Raw genomic sequence first — 11,322 nt, forward strand, 5'->3', positions numbered from 1 at the left:
AATGCTATGGACTGCCACTTGCAACAAAACTACAATTAACATAAGAGCTTTTTGGTAATAATCTTCTGTTAGCATAGCACTCAATTTAAAAACTCCTTGGCATCTGCTTTCTTGTGGCTGCAGAAAGATCCATAAATCCTTTTGCAAGAAAGCCTGTGCTGTCTCATAAAACTAGCTTGCTGTGACTTGCTTCTTTCCAGTTTGTCTGCACTTAGGATTCATGATAAGATTAAGTGCAGAAAATGCTTAATATTCAACATGCCAGCCGGCAAACCTGCTTAACTTCATGCCTGTTTTTATTGCTCACAAATTAATTGTATAAGACTCTTCTATACTGTTAAGTACCGAAGAAAAGCCTGTCAAGAGGTTCAATCTGCAGAAACACTGCCCAGTGTAAGTACATGCAAGAAACAGCTACACCAGAACAAAACACCATCTTGTAGAAAACTGTCTTTTAGAAAATTTCTCTTCCTACCTATTTTGCAAAGGTAGCAAAGTGCCAAAGCAAATAACTTTTTAATCACACATCAGTATTTGTATTCATTTCCCCACACACTATGTTAACAAGAAGAAAGATATTTCCATGACACACTTCAGAGAAATTATGCACACTACCTCAAAAAGCCCTGTCCTTAGAAAGGAAGAAGTCAAGCTCCTCCATATAGATTTGTTTTTCATTATGTTTAGTTGACTCTAGAAAAGACAAACAGGCCACCATTCTCAACCCCTGTTCATTAAAGAGAAAGAAGGTAGGTTATTGATTTAACTAGCACTAGCACCAATTTCACAAGCGTACTACCATGTTTCAGAGACAGAGCTCCGTAATTAATGGATTAGACACCACTTTTTGTGGACAGTGGTAGTCTGAAAGGTACATAAGGAACCTTTTCCCAATAGGTCCTTTCATCAGTCATCCTAAAGACAATCTAAGCTTCATACTACTAAGCGATGACTGACCTGACAGATCCAGCTCCTCTGTTGAGGCAAGGTTGGCAAGACTCCACGTATCACTGCGTGCCGCCAAGACAAATTTGTGAGCACTGATGTGCTTGTCCCCAACCTTTATCTTCAGATCACTGAGAAAAGAAAAAAAAGCATATACATGTATAACGTAGGCCTCCCCTCTGCTTAGATACATATGGATTCATCAGCATCTCCATAGTATCTATGTCCTGGTATCCACATTTAGGCTCAAGTTGTTTGAGACATCAAAATACATTTAATTGGTTAAGTAGAACATGTTGCCAAATAACACAATTCTTATTTTTCTAGGGAGAAATGCAATAAGGCATTATTACTTAAAGTATTTGGGTTTTTTTTTTTAACCATTTCTGAATAAACTGCAAGGGAACTATTGTAGAAGATAGGAAAATCCAACAATCTTGAGGTTAAATATTTATGTTGCAGTGTCCATACTAATACTATCAGCTAAGCACCAATGGCTTCAGGCAAGACCAGCAAGAGAACAAACGATGTTTGACAGTAATCTCAGTACAAGGCAGACTCCAAGAATCCCCAGTTCCCAGGAGACCAGCTGTCAAGAATACTTTGATTTCATTCTGACCCCTTTAACACCAGGTTATCCTTTGTACTTAGAAAGTACCTGCCCTGTTGTTTTAAAATCCCATAGCTTGTAAGTGTTCTGACTGTGTAGGTATATTTTTCAGACCGTTTTCTAAATCAAAGCACTGCTATAAACTAAAGTGCAAAATACAAAGATGTTACTTAACAAAACTTGCATTAAGACTGGCTTCCTTTCTCCTTTTATAACTAGACCACTATTCTATGCCTTTAAAACTCAAAAGCTGAATAGAATTGCACTGATCCAGCTCTCTGACATATGCTACTCAACCAATCTTTTACCCACCATGCTATAATAAATTCTCGCCAGGCACAGAGCCTTTTCTTAGGGAGGGTCAAAGAGATGTTAGGGGAAGGAAGTTTTAATCAAAACTATGTACTTTCCCTTTACATGACTGAACTCCTTTACTATATTGGCATTGCTTTCAGTAATAGCAAAGAAATTGGTAAGAGTCATTGTAGTCTCAGAACTAAATCCGTTAAGGGATCTAGAGTATCCAAGGTGATCCTCAATGTGCCTATGGAAAAGAAACCATTAAACCTAATTTTGTGTTGAGATGCAAAGATACAGTATCACTTATACCACTAAGTCACATATATCACTAAGACCAGTTATATCATACAACCAGACAAGCCAACTTAATCGGGCTTCTTTACACACAACAGGAGTACAGAACTGGTTTCAAAGACATATCCTTCCAAGAAAGGAGGGCCTTCCAGTTGGTAGAAGATACATCGTGTAATGAATCCATCAACTAGGTACAGATCAGTTTAAAATTACTTCTGTTCAAAGGGAGCTTTGCTGTTGACAGTGAAAGTGGTCAGTTTTCTTTAAACTTGTCTTAAATGTCAGTCTGAGATGAACTTCTACTTAGAGCTCTTGATTCAAGAACTGGATTCAGTACGCTACCTGATCTCAGCATGCTCTTCCAACTGCAATTGCAACTGAGGACACTATTCATACCAGGGAGTAGAGAAAGAATTTTCCCTGTCTAAGACTAGTACCTGCTGCAGTCAATGAAGTTAAAGGTTCCTGTAACACTCCTTTCCCCAAAGGGGGATTTCTTACCTGTACTGCTCCTGCTGATAGAGTTCAGCTACAATGGCAAGAAGTCGACTGATGAAGGTGTCGCTGGCATTGTCTTGGTTAGCCTGGGCAGCCAGAAGATTGCATCTCCTTTCTGTATCAGCTAGTTTCTTCTGCAGCTTTACATACTCCTGGCGGAGAAGCATCAGGTGCTTTTCCAGCTTGGCCACCTCCTCTGCAGAGGCACACAGTGTTGCTACAAGGTCGAAACATGCACACCTTTGTTTTGCATCTGCAGGTAACTTAACCCTACAAGCACATTACACATCTAGTTCAACCACAGAACACTCCAGTAAGAGTCTCTCCTCTTCCACACTACTTGAGCATCAAACCCCCAATATTAAACCTTTTATTTTATATCCTTGTTAGCCATAAACACATCAAAAAATCATCAGAGCACAGTGATAGAAGCCACTTACAAAGAAAGTTCCTGAATCCTGTATAGTCAGGAATGCCATGCCTTCTAAAACCATAGGAGTCCATGACTGTGGGAATTATGGTGGGGTAGAGGACTGACTCTTCAGTTCTTACCCATTTTTTCAGTTTAGTTAAGAAGCTGTTTGACTTTACAGCTGAGGCATCAACCACAAGTGAGTATTAGAACAGTTGCTGATGTACCATATCTATCTACCTCAAAGTACTTAACTGACATGTTTAGAACTCCTCACACTGCCAGCTAAGAAACTCCTTAAGAAATGGCCAGAGTGGAAAACAGATTCTCCCCAGAATCTATGTTTTAAAGGCCAGTCAAAAATATATAAAACTCTACTTACTACTGGCACACACAGGTTCCTCCATTGGAGACACCACACTGACAAGGCATCACTACGCAGAGCTGGGTCCGTGGTGGCTATTTCGATTCAGGACTAGCACAGCAACAGCACCTGGGAATCTGATCCCTGATCAAGTGTTTCCATCCCATTGCAGAACCTGCGTTTCCACCACACTTAAATGGTCACTCCCCAACATGTTGTGGTAAGTTAGTTCTGAACTCAACCCAGACCACCTGTATGAAAAACCTCTACTTCGCTGCTGGAAGAAAACATCTGTACAGGTGCTTAGAAACAGTCCACCTTATGAACACTTATTTATGGATTATTTGCACAAACTATATGTAGCTATCAATCATTGTGCTTAATTGATTATTTCCCTCCTCATTAAGTTGATTTTCCAAATAAGGTACAAATCCAAAACCAGTCCTAAAATGAGAGGAGGCAGGGAGAAGAAATTTGGAAGCTAACCGATGATTTTAAGTGGGAAAGTTCCTACAAGATTACTCCCTACCAGCCAGGAATTCACTGTTCAACAATTTTTCTCAAATATTTACTAAACGTAAGTCACTACTATAAACAAGAAACTGAGTTCTATTGACCAGTGTTTTCTTCTTGCTTCTGTAGAAAAGTTCAACAGCATAGCTGACCTTGGCCTTGCTCCAACACAGGTCCCCAGGGCAGAGCATCCTTCCCTAGCTCAGACAGAATGCCTCATTTAGTCTTTCTTCTATGGACTGCTGCAGCGAATGCTCCCTCATAAGTCCTTTCACTTAGGAACTACTGTAATGGATAAACACAAGGTGATTTACCCTATTTTACTCTTCAGCTAATACTACTTAAGCAGGTTTGGCAGTGTACTTCCTTCAACAGCCTTTTATTTAGCTTCATCCTTTAAAAGTTAATAGATATCATCTCCTTTGGGATAATTCCCTTATTCCACTGAAATATACTATGATTTCAGAATTGTGCTACCAATACCACACCAACCCTCAAAAAGGGCTTGAAATTCTGCTCTGGTCTGTCTTTCTTTCTATGTAAAGATAAATGCAGTTTCAGTGTACCCAGAACTAGAAGGATGTGTCTCTCGAGCAATGACTCCTTCCCGACTGACTCATAAGGAAGTGTCAAGGCTGGCACAAAGCAAGCCCTACTGTTAAAGCAGGGAGAGCGAAAGTCTGATAGGAGCCAAGAGTGATCTCTGAAAGACACTGAGAACCGCACCAAAAATTAGTGTATGAACACCACCACTGTTCATACAGTGGGATTTTTAGCTGCCATACAAACTCAAATGCTAGGAATAAGAAGTTGCCTGCTGAACCTCATAGCATATATCATCTTAAAGAAATACTGCGTCCTCCAGTCAAGCAATGAGTGTAAAGGTGGGAATAAAGAATCAGTACCAGAAGGTAACATCTCAAACTGTCATTTTACCAAAGTCAGCTCACTGGCTCCAAATTACTCTGAAGTCAATAGGACACAATGCAGAACTACCTTAAACCCTCAAACAGCGGTAGCTTAAGCTTTATGCATAACCGACAATCAAGCTTGTTACTGCTACTTCCAGGGCAATCCAAGACAATCACTACTGGCAGTGAAAGTACCGCAAAGACCTGAAGCTTTGAGAAATCTTGTTTTCAGATTGACAGTGTACGCTTCCTGCAGCCTCAGTGAGAGGGATGGATAGGTATTTGCTTACTGTAAGAATTACAGGAGTTGTAAAATAAGAGTTTCTCTTATTCTACACAAGAACATGCACACCAGTTGTGTAGTAGCTACTACTGCACAGTGGCAGACAATATTTGATCTTACAGCGTATTTCACATGCACATTCAAGACAGTCCTTAATGTCCAGTTAATCAACATCTACAGCAAAAGAGCAAAGCCTCAAGTTTTCCCTGTACACTGTTCATTTAAAGAGTTGATATTGCACTGTTGCTTCGAAAGCAAAACCCACTCAAACTCAGGTAGAAGCATCGCCTCTGATTAAACAAGTAAACCTGGAGTTGTGGTGCTACTATTTACAGTCCTCAAATTTGGAATGGAGTGGGGGGGGTGTCATCACTTTTTAAAATCAATGTAAAATTACCATTGTATCTTTAAGCTGACAATCATTTTGACAGAACGCCAGTCCACATTATGTATGACCATTCACCTGACTGTCTCCCAAGTATAACGTACAATTACTGCATGCATACACACATCTAATCTTGCATGAAGACACTGAAAAGACAGCCCTACTGGAAGATACCACTAAGTCTCTGGCTAAAATGAATTCACATCCGTCCGTGAACAGGATGCCTGGGTTTGGCAGAGAGGTGTACACAAAGCAACTACTTTTCTGAGCTCATAGTCCAGGTATAGAGTTAACAGATGGCTAGACAAGGAATTAAAAGCAGTGTTTGTTAACAGATTTCTGGCAGCTAGACTAGCATCTCAAGAACTGGCAGAAGTTTATGTTCCATATCAAAGACTTTAAAGAGGACTTCAGAAAAGGCTACTGTCATTTTCTCATAGGAGAAAGCACAAAAGTACTCGAGAGCAACGAGATAGCTGAATCCAAAGAGATAAGTAGGGAGGCAACAAGCAACGGGGCGACAGATAGCATGTACCAAAAACTAGAGGGAGTGTCTAGTGGCACCCATTATGCTGCCCATCCCACCCATCCAGAGCAGACATAGAAAAAATATGGATAAGCTTTTGTTTAGTTACGAAGTGGACCCAGGTGAAGTATTTCAGCAAAATATATTATTTCCTTACCCCCTCAAGTCAGGTCCTTTGTCCTCTGCTCCACACTCTGACCTCCATCTCCCCAAGGCTGTGCAAGTTACTGCTTTTTGTTCCTCCTCATTTTTGCACACTTATGATCTTTACCCTGACAACCATCCCGAAGTACTACAGCGTACTTCCTGCTGCTCTAGACTCAAACATTAATCCAACAATTTTTACCCATGCCTGCATGTAACCCAGTAGCCTCTGGTATTGGTGGTACAGAACTCTTACAGAAATTACAAAAGCAAGCTCAGCTCTTGTCTTTATAAACTGTTCAATCAATTTGTAACTAGTAATTGCAATAAATCTAATTCAGAACTTCTGCACACAGAAGCAACACTTTCATAAGAAAAAGCACTCAGCTTCTGAGCAGAAGACCACAGTCTGACAAGCTCCCTTCCTTAATAAACCTTCGCTTTTCAGCTGACTCTCCAATACCATCAGTTCTTAACTAGAAAAGTGTTGCTACAGATAGGTACTTTGTTTGAAGGGACAAACTGAGTCCCTCCACCTAGATATCATAAGGAATTGAGCGGGGAGAGCTACAACTCCAGTTTATTACTCCTGTTCATACAGGATCACTCATTGGTCATGTGCTTTCTTTAGCCAAAAGATCAGAGAATTACTTGTATCAGGGAAGAATCTTTGAGAAGTACAGATGTCTGAAACAGAACTTGCATCAACTCTAAGTTCATTCTGCAGAGCAGGGCCCTGAACCAGGCCCTGAAGGGTCTCAGTGGGGAAAGCTTCACCACCTCAAAACATCTTTGACATCTAATGCCCACCAGAACTGGGTCACCAAGGCTTAAAAGCAAGCCTAAGAGGCTGGTCAGCTGAATATGAAGCAGTGGTATTTCAGCACACAAAGTCAGGAGTTGCTCTAAGGATTTATTAAACCAGCTTGACTGCAGCATCCTCTCAGCTGATGCATGCCAGGAGATCAGCATCTGCTACATCCTAGTTAATCTTCCACAAGTGGTTTTAAAATTCTACCACTGAGAGTTGCGCTTCAAGAGTTGAAGCGCTGAAGACTGGAAGTTAGAGCCTTCATTTCCTTTGTAACTTGGGGCATTTTAGTTCAGTTTGCCGACTCAGTTTCCTCCAGGGAGGAAAAGAGGAAGCTTCTGTCTTGCAGAAGGGAGTAGGACTGTAAAGATCCAAGTGTTTTTTCAAATCCCATTACCTCACTTAAATTAGTTTTTAAATGGTGTAATCGATAGCCTCCAAGCAAAACAAAAGCAGTCTAGGAGTTCTGCGGGTCTCATCAGAGCCCAAATTTGACAAAAGGACTCCCAGCAGCAAGTGACCAGGAGGCTGCAGCACAGCCTCTCCGCCTTACTCCAAGAAAAGCCGTCGCCCGCAGCGACCCCGACAGCCCACGCCGGGCTCTCCTCACCACGGCAGCCTCGGGACAGGCGGCATCACCCACCGCAGCTCCCGCCTGACCCGCGAAGTGCGGGGAGCGGGTCGCCGAGATGTCCCAGCGAGCTCCGCAGTACCCACAGCAACCCGGAGCCTCAGCTACCCCAAAAATCCCCCTCCTGAGGGGCAAAGCCGCCCGTGCCAGGCCCGCCCTACGCCCGACGGGCCCGAGGGTGTTAGCCCGCGGCCCCGGGCAGGGCAGAGCCCCCCGCCCCCGCCATTTCACGTTCACCTCGGGGGCGGCCTAGCCCCACCCGCCGCGGGCAGTGCCGACCCAGCCCCACACAGGGGAGCAGCAGGAGCCCCACACGGCAGCTGCCCCTAGCCCCCTGCGAGCGGAGAAGCCACCCCGGCCGGCGGCGCTCCCCGTGCGCCCGCCGGCCGCGGCCCCGCCCGGCCGCTCGCCCGGGCTCCCCCCCTTACCTTCCGCCATGTTGGGTCCGGGGCCGCAGCTCTCGCGAGAGCCGCCGCCCGCCCCACCGCCCGAGCCTGGCGCTCTCGCGAGAGCAGCGCGGCACCCCGCTGCTCCGGCCGCCGCCTGCCCTCAGCGGGAGCCCCGGGCACGCCGGGCTGCGCTTCGCACCGCCCCGCTTTATACCGGCGGCTCCTCCCCGCCTCAGCCAGGGAACGGCCCCCTGGGAGCCAAGGGCGGGCCCGTCCCCTCAGGAGGCGGCGGGGCCCAGCGGTTCTGCGCCTGAGGCGTTTCGCCCGGGAGCGGCAGGAGGCAGCCGGCGGCTGGTTTTAACCGCGCTGGGGTTTTGTTCCCCTCCTTAGATAAGGCCTCCTGCCCGGATGATCCCTGCTGGTGCCTCGTGCTGGCTGTCGAACAGCGCGGTGGCCGTGTTTGCAGCAGAACGCCGACAGTCTGAGCTGGAGGGCTGGGAGATGCTGGAGAAAAGCACCCAGCAGCAGGGAAAACGCACCCGGGGCCGGGGCGGGACGGCGGCCCTCGCTCCACCTGCGGTTCGACCTGCATCGAAAGCCACCGACGTGCACTGGCTTCAGCACACCCCAAAAGCAAGACGTGCCTTCTCCCGCTCATCCAGTCCCAGTACAGCTAATGGAAGTGCCAACGTGGGTTTTCAATCGATGGGGTCTCTTGTGCGCGCAGTTATTACTTGTATCATCATTACTTTGGTTCCCACACATACAGCTTTCGTTTCAGAGTCAACAGCCCTGGCAACTGGATCAGTGCCCGGTGGGTAAAAAGCGCAGTTGAGAGTCGAGACGAGAGTTGAGAGCAATGACCAAGTCACAGTAACAAGATCGTTTTCTCAGGCCGTGTGTACAACATAGCTCACCCTCCACTGTTTTCATGCTCACGACCTTTCCTGCTGAGATGCAACAGAAATACCAAGATATTCTATGCTGATGCAACAGCAATTTTTTTGTTTGCTTTAAAGAGCAAATTTCAAATAAATGTTTGAACACATTATGCACGGTATTGTTTTACAGACATAATTTTCTCCTGACTTCACCATTAAGTGATCTTTGAAAAGTTGCTCTGTCTCGTATCTTAAGTTTTCTGTGCCTGTTGGATAAAACAGTGAAACCAGAACTGGGCCTAGAACTAGGAGAGCCACAGACTGTAGTTTCTAGGCATAGCATAAAACATGACCCGTCTCATTTTTCACAGCTCAATGACAAATGTGTACAACTTTGCTACATAGCTAACTTACACCACGGTTTTATGGGTGCTATTGATCATCTTGAGTAACTGCGAGGAAGCAGTTATTACTGCCTGATCACATTTAGTGTTAGTGGAATTTCTGAGCAACAACAGCGATCAGATTTCAAACTTCTGTTATATTTTGCATCTTCTGCTGAGGATTTGCCTGGGCAGGAAGCTGTCTTACTACAGCCTCTCTTTAAAACCCAAGCATCTTCTGGTTTGGTTTGAAATCACTCGTACATGCTTCTGAAGATACACAGAAATTTTACAAGACTTGTGGTGCTCCACTGTTTGCATTGTGATGGCACCATACCAAGAGCAGTGCACCAGATGGTACAGACGCAATAAAAAAGTCCATCCCCCAATGGCCTACCAAAAAAACCAAAATACACTTATAATCACTTCAGAAATAATGTTCTCCATTTATTGATTATCTAATTTCAATAAGCATTTTCTAGGCATCACAGCGGGAAAGAATTTTTGCATGACAGCTGAACAGCCCTTCCGATTTTTACAGAGATCTTCTCTGATGCATAAGAAGCAGCATGGAGAAATATAAAAAAGGGATTATGATGGCCATACTACTTTGATATTTATTAAAATTCCATGCTTTGCTTTTCCTTTTCCCTCAGTGACGCAGTGTTATCTGGAAAGCAGGCCACCGTGTGGTGGGGGAAAAAACAGCACAAAAACTCAGCCGTAATTACAAGCCTCCAGAAACTAGAAAAAGTGTAACTTATCTTCCAGTACGCTGACAAACTAGCTGCAAGATCTTGGTACAAGTGAAACCGAGTAAAAATGCCGGTTTACTTAATTGTTCAACAAGTATTCTAGTACTACTCGTATGTACTGCATCTCTGCAACGGTGTTCCTGTCTTGAGGCTAAGCAGAAATTTCTGGTCATATCAGTAACCATCATAGCCAGATCCCTTTCACATGTGGGGCAAGAACAAAACAAAAAGCCAACTGCGATCACAGAAAAGTTAAACAGGCCATTTCTATGCCTGCCAGAGGCTTTCTACAACCTGGACATTTGGCACCAAACCCTTAGCTGCCTCTTTCATTAAGTCATTGGGCATTAGCCATACCTGCAGCTTGTACATCCTAACAGTATCTCACAGTAACTCTCCTTCCTTTGGAATATCTGGGTCATGTGGAATCACAAACCACCTGAGTAAGCCAAACAGAAGTGGGTTTATATTTGAATAATTTAGAAAGAGGGGAACCAACACTGCTGTGGAATTAACAGTTCCTCCATACCACTGATGCAAGACTAATGTTTCCAGGCCTACTCCTTAAAGAACAAACAAGCAGCTCTTCTGGAGAACAAATGAGAAAAATAAAGCTTTAAACTATTTTGTGAAGTTTACAAATGAGTCAGTTGTGAACTGTATGTGTCACTTAGGAAGACAAAACAGAGAACATTGTTGAACTTGCTGAAAGCAGCAAGTACCGATTATCTTGAATTGCTGGCAGCTCTTTAGATGCACTATGGAAAGGGAAAAGGAAGGGCAGCCCATGGAGAAGAAGTCCACTGCTAGCTTTAGGAAGAGTAGCTTCTTCCCAATGTTTTGTTTATGGGAAGAATGGCACCATGCCACTGAGATTCTGCACAGTCCCGACTTTTCAATAAGTGAAAAAGGGTAGCCAGCCGGTGGGCAAGAAACCTCCTCTCAAGCAATTTTAACAAGCACTCAAACAGGAACTAGAATCAGCTATTGTGTCTGGGCACTAATAGCTCTGAAGTACTGCACACACCTGCCTGCCTACATGAGCAGGCTATCCAATTAAAAGCAAATTTAACTAATGATTTCTCAAAATAATTAGTTACCAAATATGTAAGTGTCAACATTAAACACATCTATGTTTATCTAAAACACCTGTAGGAGGAAGCAATACCTTTACTTGTAGGTCATCTTATACTTACTAAATGGCTTTTTGTCCCATACAGCTGTATGCCACTAGTAACTGTCACCTCCTTCCAGCCCAACCCTGTAATATATGCCTTTTAGTATATG

General features: G+C 44.1%; 1 protein-coding gene across 5 annotated transcripts in view; it reads right to left on the reverse strand.

Moving 5' to 3' along the window:
• ANKFY1 (ankyrin repeat and FYVE domain containing 1) overlaps positions 1 to 8,158 on the reverse strand; it is a 34,992-nt gene extending 26,834 nt beyond the window's left edge. Inside the window, exons 1-3 of one of the 5 annotated variants that reach the window (XM_075168976.1) lie at positions 8,056 to 8,158; positions 2,651 to 2,843; positions 958 to 1,076 (exon numbers count right to left, since the gene is read on the reverse strand). In XM_075168976.1, the coding sequence (XP_075025077.1) occupies positions 958 to 1,076; positions 2,651 to 2,843; positions 8,056 to 8,065 (322 nt within the window). In that variant the 5' untranslated portion in view covers positions 8,066 to 8,158. Of the gene's footprint in view, positions 1 to 615; positions 694 to 957; positions 1,077 to 2,650; positions 2,865 to 3,441; positions 7,945 to 8,055 lie in introns of those variants that run through there. The other 4 variants (XM_075168974.1, XM_075168975.1, XM_075168973.1 and 1 more) reach the window with 4 other exon arrangements.
• Positions 8,159 to 11,322: the final 3,164 nt, after the last annotated feature.

Source organism: Calonectris borealis, chromosome 19 (assembly GCF_964195595.1).
Source record: "Calonectris borealis chromosome 19, bCalBor7.hap1.2, whole genome shotgun sequence".
Lineage (NCBI taxonomy): Eukaryota > Metazoa > Chordata > Aves > Procellariiformes > Procellariidae > Calonectris > Calonectris borealis.